Source organism: Talaromyces amestolkiae (assembly GCF_001896365.1).
Source record: "Talaromyces amestolkiae strain CIB chromosome Unknown scaffold2.1, whole genome shotgun sequence".
NCBI classification, from domain to species: domain Eukaryota; kingdom Fungi; phylum Ascomycota; class Eurotiomycetes; order Eurotiales; family Trichocomaceae; genus Talaromyces; species Talaromyces amestolkiae.
In genome coordinates, this window is record NW_024468038.1 from 193035 (window position 1) to 208499 (window position 15465).

The 15465-nt window shown below is 47.8% G+C and overlaps 6 protein-coding genes across 6 annotated transcripts; 4 read left to right on the top strand and 2 right to left on the bottom strand.

The window, feature by feature from the left end:
* Positions 1 to 478: 478 nt before the first annotated feature.
* On the bottom strand, positions 479 to 1079 carry BHQ10_001353 (uncharacterized protein; the record flags this gene model as incomplete). Its single annotated transcript, XM_040873380.1, has 2 exons — positions 479 to 594; positions 677 to 1079. The coding sequence occupies 2 exons, from the start codon at positions 1077 to 1079 to the stop codon at positions 479 to 481; spliced, it is 519 nt and encodes a 172-aa protein (XP_040729858.1).
* A 2901-nt stretch (positions 1080 to 3980) lies between these two features.
* On the top strand, positions 3981 to 6810 carry BHQ10_001354 (uncharacterized protein; the record flags this gene model as incomplete). Its single annotated transcript, XM_040873381.1, has 2 exons — positions 3981 to 5772; positions 5825 to 6810. 2 exons carry the CDS (start codon positions 3981 to 3983, stop codon positions 6808 to 6810), a joined length of 2778 nt encoding a protein of 925 aa, XP_040729859.1.
* Positions 6811 to 7385: 575 nt separating this feature from the next.
* BHQ10_001355 (uncharacterized protein) lies at positions 7386 to 8123 on the bottom strand (the record flags this gene model as incomplete). Its single annotated transcript, XM_040873382.1, has 4 exons — positions 7386 to 7544; positions 7610 to 7793; positions 7843 to 7894; positions 7958 to 8123. 4 exons carry the CDS (start codon positions 8121 to 8123, stop codon positions 7386 to 7388), a joined length of 561 nt encoding a protein of 186 aa, XP_040729860.1.
* A 2161-nt stretch (positions 8124 to 10284) lies between these two features.
* On the top strand, positions 10285 to 11432 carry BHQ10_001356 (uncharacterized protein; the record flags this gene model as incomplete). Its single annotated transcript, XM_040873383.1, has 2 exons — positions 10285 to 10551; positions 10599 to 11432. 2 exons carry the CDS (start codon positions 10285 to 10287, stop codon positions 11430 to 11432), a joined length of 1101 nt encoding a protein of 366 aa, XP_040729861.1.
* Positions 11433 to 11688: 256 nt separating this feature from the next.
* On the top strand, positions 11689 to 12255 carry BHQ10_001357 (uncharacterized protein; the record flags this gene model as incomplete). The annotated part of the gene is made up of 1 exon (XM_040873384.1): positions 11689 to 12255. The coding sequence occupies one exon, from the start codon at positions 11689 to 11691 to the stop codon at positions 12253 to 12255; it is 567 nt and encodes a 188-aa protein (XP_040729862.1).
* A 1048-nt stretch (positions 12256 to 13303) lies between these two features.
* On the top strand, positions 13304 to 14715 carry BHQ10_001358 (uncharacterized protein; the record flags this gene model as incomplete). The annotated part of the gene is made up of 2 exons (XM_040873385.1): positions 13304 to 13855; positions 13906 to 14715. 2 exons carry the CDS (start codon positions 13304 to 13306, stop codon positions 14713 to 14715), a joined length of 1362 nt encoding a protein of 453 aa, XP_040729863.1.
* Between the last annotated feature and the right edge of the window lie 750 nt (positions 14716 to 15465).

The window sequence follows — 15465 nt, forward strand, 5'->3', positions numbered from 1 at the left end:
AAGCCGACAAATGAGTTATCGAGTTCCAAGGGGGCAGACATCAATAGTACGGAGCAAGACTTGAGCGCTTTAGCTACCAAATTAGCTATTATACAAAAAGATATCCGAAGTGGAGAGACTTTTTATGTTCGCCCTACGAGCAACCGCCATCTTATACAGAGGCCTCCAGAATCGTTCCCTCCTCGGCTCACTCCTTCGTCTCCTAAGATGACCGACATCGATGCTAAAGTGTCTATAATTCTATACAAGGGGCAGAAAATTCTTCTCCTATTCCGAGCATTTCTACCTGAAAGCAAAATATCGATATAAATGTAATGCATCAGATATATCAAATGGTATATGTGAGTAAGAAAGTATGAAGATAAAAAATGCAACTATCAAATGTGGAACGTTTGTATCTTGAAATCAGCTCGATAGAAAAGAAAATGTAATTTCGAGGCTAGGCCCAGCCTATTTACCTAAAAACCTTTCAAACCTTTCAAACACCGTTGGAAACCTTGAAAAACTTGTATTCAACGGCTCGTTTCCCTTCACCAGCATACCAGCGACCTTGTCCAACAAGGAAGGTAGTTGTGAGCGACTTGTACTTTTCAGCTAAGATAACAAAATGAATGTCGTTAGTCATGGCATATCTATCAAAACCCATGGCAAAATCAGAGCAACCTTGGAAACTTACAACCAGTTTCAATAACAGCGTGAGTCCACCAGTAGTGGTCCCCATAATTCGTCGACTCAACTTCAGCAGACCAATCCCCCAAGAACTTTTGACCGATTTCCTCGCCCTGCAAATAACCGGAATAACGGATATAAAACCCATCACCAGCGCCATCTGTGCCGTGAGTGCGAACATCGACATGTGCTATATTGGTCGACGGGTCGTAGGAAATCCAGTCACTGCCTCCCTCAGTCAACTCGACTGACAGGCCTTCGGTTTCTGTGCCGTCAACGCCTCGAAGAAAGCCTCCATTTAGCGGATGGCAGGTTCGAAGAGGGCCGTCCCTGACTTTTCCTGCTGGGACAGCAATCGGCACTCCGTATGCTCGGAGAGTAAGGACATGGTCTAGCTTTGGGGTTGCCATTGTGTGTGTATATGTGTGTGTGGCTTATGAGACGATTTGAGAAGGTTGGAGGATATGATTAGAAGCTACAATGAAATGAACCTGTCCTTGGAGAGACTATCTTATAAACAAAACCAAATGCGGGGTATTGGGGCTACGTAGAGTCGCAAAGTACGGAGTAAGAGCTAAACAATATCTCCAACCTTGGGGGCGAAAGATCGCGGGGATGTACATAATCTGAGTATGGAGTATGCAGTAGTGTGCATAATATCTAGAGCTGCTTAGTAGCTAGATCTGCCATGAGTTACCCGCACCACTGAAACGCAGCTGGGATAGATCTGATCACCAAGCTCTTGAGATTGGAGAACACTAGTGCATACCGAGGCACACTCGAGATTCTCTGCAATCAGGGTAGGGAATCGAGGACACCGTTGATTGTAGGTCTTCATAACACTGAACGCTGTATGACTGCTTATAATGGCTAGCCAGGCACAGTGTGAGTATACCTGATTACACATACTGTAGTAGATGTAGTGTGCGAAATTCTGATATGTTGCTTTCTTCCATGACCCTACAGCGTCTCGTTACTTTATTAGACTTTGTTCTGATTAGTAGAGACCATGTCAGTTGCTTAGTCTATAAATACATAGCTAAACAATAGGGGCCGTATTGACGTCGTACCGGTAATTTCAAGTCTAGATTGCTGCGACTCTGATATTTCTTCAAAACGGAGCGCAATATTCATAATAATTTCAATATGGCATGAAGTGATTTGTCGAATTTTAGAGAAATAAAAAGACTGTAAGATCATATTTCATAATTTGAAATCCTCTGTTAAGATCCAATTAAAATACAGAGCGTGAATCTTGTAATTTCAAATACGCAACGACTAAGCAGTCTGAGTAAGCTGAGTCAACAAAAGCTTGATTAAGTTATGAATAACTAACTAGGCCTAGAGCGCGCACAATTCCTAGTAATGAACAAAATCACGACTTAGATTCATTGGGAATGTTTCCAAGTCTCCGACTCTCTGCAGGATTGATGTTTAACAGGGTTCAAGACTTAAAGGGGGGCATCTGGCTCGGTGGAAATTATCATGAGGATGGTTCTGACTGCAGATCGTGAGTTTGAAGACAGATTTTCGTGAGAGCTTTTGGATAAGCATTTTGAGGTATTCGCTTATCCATAGCTTGCTGGATCAGGCGTCTAGATTGTAGGCCTGTAACGTACATAGGAGAATGATATTGAAAAGGATCAATGTTGAAGGTTCATACAGGTCTTGGGACATTCAAAAAACTGTCTAACAGGTGTTAGATACACGAACTCAAGATAATCGATAACGAGCCAAATACTTATGAGAATAAGGGCGGCTGCTCGTGCGTTGCCGATTCCTCTGGCATAGCTCCTGCTCCCGAGGCAATGGCCATTTTTGCTTGCACAGATCACGTTGGCCTCGTATGAGACTTATCGGGTTCAGCCGAAGATGACATTACTCAGACGTTGGAACGATCGATCTGATGAGTTGATCCCGAAAAGGGAATGGTTTTAGGGCGAAGGTCGTTCGTGGACATCTAGATGATGGTAGTCACAAATACCAACAGCGGCTTCTTTCGTGCAGCTTTCTTCCTCTTTGGACCTCAGATCAACCTAGGTATCTCACAGATTTCACGGATACACAGCATATAGTATAAGCGGGAAACCAAGGCCTACATTTATCCGAATCACGCCGAACACTCGGCGTACTTTGGGCTCTTTCCCGACACGTATCATTCCAGATACTTAGGGCTTGGGATCCAAGATTATGATGCTCGCTATGATCAGGTTTTCGACAATTGATATAAAAAATATGAACGGTGCTCCCATAAAGAGGTGATAATTAAATCGACTAGGATACATCAATATTATATACAAGCTTGGTTCAAGTAGCACTTGACTCTGAAGGTATCTTCGAGCACCATATTGCTCAGTTAAAAAGGGGCACCTTCAAGGTATCATGGATCGTTAGACAAAGCTGTCACTGATGTACAGATGTCGCTGCAACATATAAAACACAAAGATGAAACTTGGCAAAATTCATGCGTCGACCATTTCAACAAAAGAAGACTGATCGATCCAGTCTACTGTAAAACTGATCGTGTGAGATGCAGTACGGAGTACATGACGGTTTTGTTATCTTCTGTATTTATGAGATCTGATTGGACGCAGAGGATAAGCTATTACCAGAGTTCGGCAAGGTGGGCTGCACAGTGGGACGTGTCAGCCAATCCAGCTGCACATTGACGGCATTACTGAGCAAGCAGCCAATCAGAATACGCTGGAAGGCCCCCCTGGCGGGGTCGGAGTAGTAGGCTGAAGTAGGGCCATCTTAGTCTTTTGCATACTATCGCTCCTAACTTATTCTAGCCTGCTCATTGGCCGGGTAGCCATATAGTCCGATACGCTAAACCTAATAAAGACTAGTCAGGCAGACTGCTCTTTCTCCCAAGAAAGGTGATCGTTCGTCTCCCTCACAGGATACATCATTTTCGTTTTTTGACGTTTGTCATTATTTTCTCCCATGCATGTTTCAGTGATTGCTATTCTGCCCGCCCTGTGCTTTGTGTACTCCTGACATTCTCGTCGTCAAGTGATGCTTTGCAAATCGGACTGGCACTAGCTAATCTAGCAGTGCGACTCCGCTGATACCCCTGGAAAGGACTTCGCGGAAAGGGGTAGTAACAGGCCTGTCCGGATTGAGGGGAACGAGGAGGTACGAAATCGATCACACAGGCGACAATCACACTATCAGAACGTGCTGCATAATTTAGTCGCACGAGTCAACTACTCGACTTGACTTCCTTCCCTTTTTTTTTTTATAACTCGCTCGATTCCTCGGTACGATTCTGCGGGGTGGCATTCGATTGACAGATGAGAATACGAACAATGGCTCCGAACGAGGATACCGTGCCGCCTGAGTTACCGCGCACTGTCGGAAGCCAGGATGCGAATACATCCAGACGTCGCAGGTCACTCCCTGGTCGATCGACTAGTGTACCGCGACAACGACCGGCTACCCATGCGCCTCCTATGCCTCCCGCATCGCCCGAAATTATTTCGTCGCTGATATCGTCCCTTTCCAGCATTTCAACACCCGCTCGAAGCCATTTTGAAAATTTACCGCATATTGGCGCACAAACGGCTCCTTCCTCCCCAGGGTTCCACCAGACGGAGTTTTCACAACCCCAGGGGCCCGGACAAGGCTTCGGCGTAGACTATGGAGCATACAAACCTCCAAGCGATGCCTTTAAAAGTCCATTTTTGCATCCCGATGATGCTGCCTTGTCGCCTGTCGTTCGTATGGCCCCCGCGCCCACGCCTAGTTCCCCGCGGTCGCCGCGATCTCCCAAATTCAAGACAAGCTTCGGACGCGATCGCTCTCCGTTGAGGCCGAGGTCGACAAGTTCATTCTCATCCTCACAAGCTGCTATGGATGAGCAATCGCTATCGGGATTTGGAATAATTACGACGGAACCAGGTACTCGCGTATCCCGTACCGGAAGTGTCGCGTCGACAAGCTCCGATGGCCGAAAGAGTCTAAGAAGTCCTCTAAGCATGTTGAGAAGGGGGTCTAAAGACTCATGGCAGGATAAGGAAGCTGAACGAAGTGTCAAATCTACTGCGCATAGTGATAACCTGAAACCGAATTTCGCTCGCAGTCGCGCTAGCCTTCAATCGAAGAACTCAATGGCAGATGTTGCTGAAGAGGGGGGAACCTTGAATCCCGCTGAAGATCTTAGTTTCAAGAGTGGGAAGGTCACTACAGATACAAACGCATTGACACAAACGACACCGAATACACCACTACCTAGTCCTGGAGGTATTGGTAGCGGGCGTATAATACCCACGCGCGAGTCATCACTACGACATAGCATGAACAATAAACCCAACCGAAAGAGCCGGCACAGTAGACCACCAGAAGAGCGATCCGTCAAGGAGCGCAGTCATGTTGAGTCTAAAACATCCGAGGCACGGGCTGCAACCGAACAAACAACGAAAAGGATACAGCAAGTCAAGGAGCAACAAAAGCGAATCAAGAACGAATTGGCAAAGGCTCAAGAGGTCCCCGCTGGTCGAACGTCGATCGAGACATTCAACTCACGAGCCAAGACACAACCTGTGGCCGAACCAGCATCTGCCCGACAGTCTCAAGACGACGCGCTCATTTCTCGATATCTCATTCATGCGGAAACAGATCTATTCGAAGAAAGCGCGCCGTCTCCGGCAATACAGACCCGGAGGACAAGGGAAGCAAAGGACAAAAAGCGGCAATCGCTCGACAAGTCGGACATTCCGCTCAGCCCGTCCGTGTCCAAAGCTCACAAGCGTCATTCTTCCGGAGCATTTACGATGGCCACTCGTCCGTCGATAGCAGAAGAACGGCCTTCTAGCGCTGATTCTATAGATTTTGCTGTCGAGTCATACATTGCCTCGCCAAGATTGACGCAAAAGGTGCCTCATCCACGCTCTGGAAGAATGATAGCATTCTCGGAGGTCGGCGATCCTCAGGGACACGTTATTTTCTGTTGTCTCGGTATGGGGCTAACTAGATATTTGATGGCGTTCTATGACGAATTAGCGCGCACATTGAAACTGCGCCTGGTGACACTCGATCGGCCGGGTGTTGGTGAAAGTGATCCTTCAGGGGAGGGCGAGGGAACTCCTTTGACATGGCCTGGTGAGTATCTGTTGAAGTAATGGAGTAATGGCAAAACTAATATGAAGCATAGACGACGTCGCGATTGTGTGCAATCATTTGAAAATCACCAAATTTTCTATCCTGGCGCACTCTGCAGGTGCCATATATGCATTGGCCACTGCGCTCAGAATACCACAACACATTAGGGGTCGTATCCATCTTTTGGCGCCTTGGATTCCGCCATCGCAAATGACGAATCTAGGCACACACAAAGAACCTTTACCTAATAACGCAGTGCCATACTCTCAGAGGATATTGCGAGCCCTTCCTACGCCTATCTTGAAGGTGGCAAACTCAAGCTTCATGAGTGCCACAAGCAGCAGCATAACGACCAGTCTGCCGAAGTCGCCACGAAGGAATAAAAGAAAGAGCTTCGGACGAGATACAGCAGCTCCGACAGTGACAGAACTTACCTCACCCACCCCTAACACAACGGCGAATCAAGCCAAATTCGACCGCAATTCAACTCTAACCACAGCAACCAACGCCACATCAACACCATTAATCTCCCACGATCAACGAAATTCGACAATGTCTCAGGCATCAGCACTCAACCGCCCCAGTGCGGCCGAGGAAGCCGCAATCCTCGCATCTCAGCAAAAAGAACGACAAACCGAGTACGATACGCGCCTGACGTATCGAATTTGGGAACTAGCAACCACCAACGCCAATCCCGCTGTCGATCTTTTGATTTGCCTCGAACGCCGCCAGACAATCGGCTTCAGATACGTAGACATCAATCGCGAAGTAGTCATCCACCACGGCACCAAGGACACGCGCGTACCCGTCGACAATGTGCGATGGCTCGGCAAGACGATGCGCAGATGCGAAGTCCGTGTCCTCGAGGGCGAAGGTCACGGCCTCATGGCCTCGGCCGTGGTGATGAGCAACGTTCTGACCGAAATGGCCAAGGAATGGGAAGACTGGACGACTGTCGTCCAGGGCCGGGGTAGGGGGCGACGAACGACTGTCTCGCATCATTATCCTTCTTCGCGGTCTGGAGTTGTCGCCGTCTAACCTTCTTTTCGTTCTCATCTACTTCATTTTATACCCCTTTTCTTCTTCTTGATGTTGTCTGCATTATTTATTATTTTATTTATTCCTTATTTCTCCTTCTTTTCTTTCCATATTATCTTACTTGTCAGCATCATTGGGCAGCATAGCATGTATCATCTATATCCTTCTTACTTAGGTAGTTTACTTCATTGTCGGCGCATTAGCATATCCACGAGATATGAATCAAGACTTTTATCTTCTAGCCACATACTCCATCAAGTATTATCGATTCATTGATAAAGCGATAGCTAGGGTACTTCCGCACGAAAAGAGTGACAGACGTTGGTCATGGGTAGAGCAGTACGTCGGTAGAACATAAGATGACTAGAAGAGATGATACATAATGGAAGAGCCCCTTTTCGTCCTATTCAAATAATCAGCTCTATTTAGGTAGATGATTGATTTGCTGCTCGATGAACACGCAAACAAAACAGATTCTACTAGTAGCTCTGTATGATTCATAGATCCATAGATAGGTAACAGAGAGATGGATAGGGTCAATTCCAAACTACGCTATGCGCGTATTACGCAGGGGGTTACTGCTCAGCCTCGGCCTTGTCCTTTTTCTTGGACTTCTTGCTTGTGGTAGCGGGCGCACCGGCTTTCTTCTGGTGGACGATCAGTCTCGTCCATGATTCTTCAGGATCCCATTCGAAGCCAGCAAGGTAGGGGTTTTCGCCTAATTCGTCGTCGGCCTGCCATCAATCATCAGCACTGCACTTATTGACATAGGCAGATGAAGGGATTAAGGGGGAATAACCTTCTTCTTGAATTGTTTGTGGATCGCATCTAGAGCGTCTTTGATGGTTACACCTTTCAGATTTCGGGCTGTGACTTCTAGGCCTAGCGGGAAGTGGAGGTCGATTTTCTTGACGGGAGGAGTGACGAGGAATTCTTTAAGAATGTCCTTGTCATCGATTGTGGAGGGAGATGTGTTTAGTTTCCTGATCAATTAGTATCATTGTACCCTACTAGGGGAGAAAAGGTACGTACCAGCCAGTCTTTTGCGTCTCAATGGCAATTTCAATGGGGATTTGGTCCTTCTCTAGATTCATAGAACGGTTAATAGAACGGTTGCACGGATGATGGATACTAGGCAAAGACTGACCCAGGTCTTTGATGTTCCTCACGCCTTCTACCGTCGAGCCGGCACGCTTGTGCTTCTTTTCCTTTTCTACGGTCTTAGTCTTGGTCTTGGTCTGCGTCTTCTCGTCCTTGGGGGATATCGAGAGACCGGCAACGGCGGAGTCGATACGGGTGAGTTCTTCCGTCATGATGTTGGTGTGACTAGACTGTACCTCTCAGTATAGATGATACAGGCAGTGAAGGAAGGGGAGGTATACCTGATAGCTAGTGACAGCGATGAGCGATGATTAGCAGTGATTGGTGATAGTGATGATGAGCAATGGATTGATGGAGGTGTAGAAAGAGAGAGGAGAGCAAGAGGAGAGGTATAAGAGGAAGGTGGTCAGGGTCACGGGGGCAGGACAAGAGAGGGGAAGGTGCGCACCTTCCACCCTTGGACCATTGGCCATTGACCATGTCCATCGCACCTTCCATCGCCAACCGGCTGGGCTACGAGGGAAGGCATGAGACGACCCATGTCCGACTGGGCTCTTACTCTAAATTGGGTGTTCCCTATTGGCCCTCCCAGCTATTCCAGCGCAGTCCAGCCAATGTGAGTTTGCCAGACAGGCGAATCAGTGCGAGCTTACAGGAATGCAGCCAGCTCAGCCCCAGAACCGGCTCAATTGGCTGGTCACCCTCCCATGCCCTTTTACATGCTCGACTCCTCTTTTGTATGCTACTTACTATGTGTCGCATGTCTGTTACTTCACACACGCATTATGCCTTCCACCTACGCACTGCCATCTAACGAACTTCGTGTGTCTCGTCATTTCTTTCAACCTCTGGCTACGTACTGCTTACTTGCTACCGGAACGAACGGATCGCGGCCAAACTTTCCCGACAAAGGAATGATCTCTCGCTACCTGGGTCATGATGTTTGGTGAGAGAATGGCTGCGTCATATGTCGCATCACGTTATCTCTAGCCAACGACGTACGTCTCAGCACTCCATCGATGATAAAAAAGGCTAAGCAAGACTAGTGCTGCACCCCGCATTCTCAGCGACCCCATTATTTGCCTGTTCTGCTCCACTTCTTAATTCTTATCCGTGATTCCGTGCTGCTAGTGCCCCGTGTGGGGTATGCCTTGATGACTCCATGACTTTGCGACGAGATTGTCACTCACATCCTGTAGTATTATTCCTCGAACGTGTGGGATATTCTGAGTTGGAGTACATTGGCAAATACATGGGTAAGAAGTACCATGTATACTGGGCTAGGTACTTTCTCTCAGCCTTCACTCAACTTGTATGATGTACATCTGTCTTTCACCGCAGCACCTCACGTGAGGTCATCGGTTTGCAGCAGCCTTGGCTGAACTCGCATCACTCTACCCTTCTATTGGTTGGAAGAATGCATGTCGTACGATGTGAGACGCGTCTCAGGAGACGTGTCTCAGCAATGTAGACCTCATGCAAGACCGAAGTACTATACGATCATGTAATTGTCAAGCGGACTTCACTATCGATAGAGGTGAGAAGTAGTAGTGTTGGTACACCAGCAGATGCTGGACATCGTGTTGTTGGGCTATTGACGCGGCTAGATGACTGGATGAATCACCAGGTCATCATGTGATTCTCCGGATGAGTTGACAGACCCAGCATCTCGTGCTCTGTCGTAACCCAAGTCACCTGACAAGACGTCTAATCTGGTCTCATGTTTCATCCAGTCTTGCTTAGCGCCACGCTCAAATGAGCCTATGTACTGAGTACGTAAGGAAATACACGTTGCTCATGGTTTATGCCTGAGGCATCACACGAACCATTTATCAGGCAATATGTCGTCTTAGTCTGTACAACAACATACATAGCAATCAGTTACTAAGCTCTGCAGTGTTTCCGCTGGTTAATATCTCGCCTATTCTATCTTGATCTTCATGAATCGACAAATACACGATGAGCTGAGAGAAGTTGGAGCATCGTTAAAGAATCGTTCCAACATTTAACGAGACATTGTAGATCGTGTGGTTAAACATGAAAGGGAATATCCACAGAAATACAAGCTTTTGACTAATAGGCTGTTTGTCTTTAGTGACATACGCACCTTGGAATACAGTGTGATTGTTGTAGGTAGATGTGTCGCCAGAGAGCCTAAATAGGAAAGCTCCTTGTTTGCACTGTTTGCATTGACGCGCCCCACCAGTCAAGCTAGTGTTTTGCTGAACTCTCAAGAACTTCAACCAGCGCGCTTATTTAACACCAAAAACCTCCACATCGTCCTTTGGATCTACCAATAACTACTTCTGCTTCATTCCTACAAACTTTGGAATCTGTAAAGAAGACATAAAAAACAGACAGAGCACGACTTGAATGTCGGGCCTCTTTGGAAATGTCGGCACGGCTGCCGCAACAACAGCCGCAACCAACACAACTGGCGATATTTCAAAAGACGTCGCTTTGAACTCGCCGCCTGAAGACAGCATCTCAGACCTTGCCTTTTCGCCTGTTAGCAACCATCTCGCCGTCGCGTCGTGGGATAAGAAAGTCCGGATCTACGAAATCAACGATCAAGGGCAGAGCGAAGGAAAGGCCTTGTTTGAACATGAAGCTCCTGTCCTGAACTGTTGCTGGTCTCCAGTGAGTGCTTCCCATGATGTCTTGCAAAACAAAGCTAATGACTGCAGGATGGAACAAAAGTCGTCGGTGTCGGAGCAGATAAAGCTGCGCGCTTACTGGACCTAGGAGCAAATGCCACCACCCCCGTCCAAGTCGCTGCTCACGACGCACCTATTCGATGCTGCGAAATGATACCCAACCCTACCAACTCATCACAACCACTCCTGATAACAGGTTCATGGGACAAGAAAGTGAAATACTGGGATCTACGACAACAGACCCCTATCGCGCAGGTGGAATGTCAAGAACGTGTTTACACCATGGACGTCAAGAACAAATTGCTCGTGATCGGCACCGCAGATCGCTACATCAACATCATCAACCTGGACAACCCCACCACCTTCTACAAAACCATGCAGTCCCCCCTCAAGTGGCAGACGCGGGTCGTTAGCTGTTTCGCAGACGCCACCGGTTTCGCCGTCGGCAGTATCGAAGGTCGCTGCGCCATTCAGTACGTCGAAGAAAAGGACTCGAGCTCAAACTTCAGCTTCAAGTGCCACCGTGAGACACCCCCCGGCAGCCGCGATGTCAGCAACATCTATTCCGTCAACGCCATATCGTTCCACCCGGTGCACGGCACTTTCAGCACTGCTGGCAGCGACGGCACCTTCCATTTCTGGGACAAGGACGCAAAGCACCGGTTAAAAGGGTATCCGAACGTTGGTGGAACCATACCCTGCACGACGTTCAACCGGGATGGTAGTATCTTTGCATACGCTGTTAGTTATGATTGGAGCAAGGGTTATACGGGCAATACGCAGCAGACAGTCAACAAAGTCATGTTGCATCCGGTTACTCAGGAGGAGGTCAAACCTCGACCAAATACACGCAAACCTAGGTAAACGCCTTGAATTTTGGTGGGATAGAGATAGCTACAATCACGAATACCTAATCAGATACAGTCTTGCTTCTAAGTAAAACTATTACGTAGTTGTACCTGTATTTATTAGTCGTATCCATTAATATCATGCATGTGACGAGGGGTCCAATCCGCCCGGCAGAAAAGCATCAAAATTATCAACTCCACATCTTCCCCTCACAACCATCCTTCAACACATCAGCATATAGCCTACGTTCTTCGCGAGGAAAGGAATCAAAATGGACACAGATATCCTCGACAATATTCTCTCTCTAGAAGAACAATTCTACAAGGAAGGCTACGACCTGGGTGTCATCGACGGTGCTCGCGCCGGATACACGGAAGGAAGCGTCTTTGCAGTTGAAAAGTCATTTGAGAAGCTACTGCAGCTAGGACGCTTGTATGGCAGAGCGCTAGTTTGGAATCAGCGGTTAATCAACTCAGGTGTGAGCGAGGAATCGAAGACTCCGAAAGTGGAAGAACGGGAGCATGCAATCACCACCGACATAGTCACCTCGATGCCGCCTCTCCATCAAGGCTCACGACTCGCGAAAAACATACAGACTCTACTCGCACTAGTCGATCCGGCCACGCTAGTATTGCAAAACACAGAAGATGCGGTATCAGAGATTGAGGAGAGGCTCAAGGGCGCCGCGTTGAAGGTGAAGTTGATTCAGAGGGCGTTGGGAGAGACGGCTTTTGGTGATGGGACCGCGGCGGATGCCTCTGCGGTTGGGGAGGGCAGGGGCGGAGGAGATGGGTCGGGGAGTATCGAGGATATTAGTTCATTGCATGTGAGGCATTGATCGAAGTTTTGACCTAAGGTCTATCGCATTTATTGTGCGGAAGATGTTTTTCGGCATGCCGGATATGAACTCGGGCAGAGTATACGATGCCGACTCTACGCTCCATTCTGCTCGTCACTAAACGCCGAGCAGCTCAGGCCGTATGTCTACATCGTCGATGAGGATATGATGACATGATATTCGACAGAGGACAATCTCGCCCGGCGGGGTCCAAGTCAAGGATTTGGCTACATGTCGCAGTCCCTTCCTGGCGCACGACATGTAGGAGCTTCATCGAATCTTCTAGCTGAGAATAGTCTAGAACTATTCAACAAGAAGCGGGTGCTTACGACCTACAATATATCAGCAAGCGTGCCTGACTAGTATTCCGATACATGCGGAATTTCGGTCAATGTGCTAGAGATCTGATCAACATCCCACACTATATTTACAGTCGAGGTTACACTATCTGCAGAATTTGTTCACTGACCGCTTCGTGGGAAATGGTTCGTGCAGATGTGGATCGACTAATGGTGGTCGACTTGTCCAGATCCAGCAAGATTAGTATGGTTTTAAGCGATGATAGATTAGACAATACACCGCTTATATGATCCTATTGGCAAATATTTTCTTTTTGTATCAGAAGAGAAAAATAGCATCATTCTAGCTCTCTGCAAGAATATAAGGAATATTGTCAGAGTTCTCATTGTGGTACGTCGATAAGAGATCTGGCACGTGAAGATACAAGATCGCGTGCTTTTTTGGTTAAACTTATCAACATCCGCCTAGAACTTTCCCTAGTGTCAAGCACGTCCCTGCCTACACCAGAAACTTTGTGTCTTCTTTGACTTCAGTTTCCTTCATACTTACAGTGGATGACTACTCTCCTGAGTCTGGTCAGAATAAATCAAATAGTCCTCCCTGCTAGGCAGGGGTTATTGCTCTTGTTGACAATCTCTAGCCTGTTCTAACTGTCTGTCACCCTTTTCTATTCCCTACGAACAACAAACCCCCCGCAACGACAACAACTGACCCCTCTCACTACTTAGGTCAAGACAGAAAGAACATCATGTGGATTCTCCGTGTCTTTTCCTCTGCGACATACCTGACCGCGATCGTCCTCTCGATCCCCCTCGCCTTTGATGTCGGCGGCAAAACCTGCGGTCTGGCCTACTCGCTCTCTCTCGCCAGCTTTTACTTTCTATTTTCTCTGCTGAAACTCGCAACGCCCGACACGTCGCGTTTTCGAAGATTACTGGTCATTCTCGTGGGCTCGACGCAATGGCTCATCGTTCCAGCGTTGTTGATCTGGTCGCTGAATCTGTTTTCCGTGGATTCGAAGAGTCGCAGTAACGCTAATCGATGGGTGGACAAGTACACCACTCATAGTAGCTATGCGAAAGAGGTCAATAACGGTGTATGGAGCGGTGTTTCGACGTGGATCTTTGGTCCGGGCGGTTTGGTTGAATCTTTCGCTATTGGGAGCTGGGATAAGCTTTTGCGATGGTCATCTCCGTTCTTTCAATTGGTCGAGGGCTTTTGCAGTCTGCTTGTTATTCAGGCTGCTGGGCAAATAACACGTTGGCTCGTCAACAGGAGTGGTGGTGGTGATACATGGATGGTACGTCCCTGGTTCATGTAGAATTTGGTCCGCTTGCTGACACTTCACAGATCAGTCTTCTTGTCGTCTCTGCTTCCATCATCTCGAGCTCGGTCTACTTTCTCTGGCGCGTTCTTCAGTTCCCTGAAATCTCCAATGTCGACGCGGCTTTGATTGGTGTCGCTATTACCAGCGCTGTCATTCTATGCGCCTGGGGAATTGGCAGCGGTCGTGGCAATGCAGTCGAGAGCTCGCTGCTCTTTGCTTATATTGTTCTTTGTGTCTACCAAATCTTCACTGATTACCAACCCTCCGCGCCTGTCGAGCAAGCGACCCCCGCGCAAGCAGCCGACTTTCCTCCTCTGCCACCTATCATAATGGCATCGTATAGCACGCTGATAAATCTGCTCTCGCTCTTACCATCTATTCTACACGCCGCGTTTAACGTCATTGCCGCCGCTTTCAGTGCCGTTACGCCCTCGATTTTGATCACCCTTGCCTACCGCCTTTTCGTGTTTTACGCCTCAACGCGAATTATACCCGCAGTCCGTGAATCTGGTGCTCGAGCTTTGTCGCAAGAAGCATCTCTCGACGACGATGACGGCGCCAACAAACTGTTGGGCTTGCTCAGCTGGTTTTCGCCCAGTATACTTGTCGCAGTCTACACCAGTCTGCTAATGCAACATTTTGCCGCAAACTCTCCAGGCATCGCTGGAGGAGTCGCTGCCGGACAATGGTGGTTGAGTCAAGGAGATGTTGGCTCAAATTTTTGGCGATGGATCAATTTGGCTTGCACAATGGCGCTTTATGCCTTTGAGTTGTGGATTGGTCAGGAAGACGATATTGATTCGGGATTGACGGGCCACTGGAAGACGGATTGATTGTGTCCTGAGCTCGTTTTCTACATTCAGTGCTCTTGAGTACGCCTTGAGACTGGGGATAAAATACTGCCTATGGTACACTCTAGCCCTGTGTCTCACCCCATATCGGCTCCGCAGCTTGAGTTTGTGCGCACTCATCAAAGAAAACTCGCCAAACCTTGTCTAGCCGCCGACCAAACAAACCAATAAACTGGACAACTTGGGCTCATATTTGGACGCTCGCCGATCCAGCCCTGTTTCTTTCATGCGATTGCTATGTTTGTCAATATCACCCAACAAGCCTCGCAACAAGCCACGCTTTTCACTTCGCTCCATTCTTGTTCATCTTATTATCCTCCCTTTCGTCTCCTTTGTCATGATGATACCCACCCAAGACAGTCGCGTTTTCATCTTTTTATTGTATCCCCATTGCTATCAAATTCGTGATGTCCTCCATGACCTTTTTGCCACCCAATACAACACTCCTAGATGATCGTGCAATTGGCACATGCCACACATAGCCCTTCTACTTCGACGCACCTAGCTAGCTAAAGACTGAACACCAGAACAAGATACCTTTTTCCCTTCCCCTTCAGAGTTTCGTCTCCCTTAACCATCTTTCTGGCTCGGCTTTTCCTCTGTATTTAAGTTTCTTATCAGGATACCCTTTCTCTTTTCTTCCATCCTTCTGCTTCTCCAATGGAATAGGTATAGCAGGTGTATCACAACCTCCTTCTCTTCTTTGGGTTCAATCAATCAGAAACAGGAATA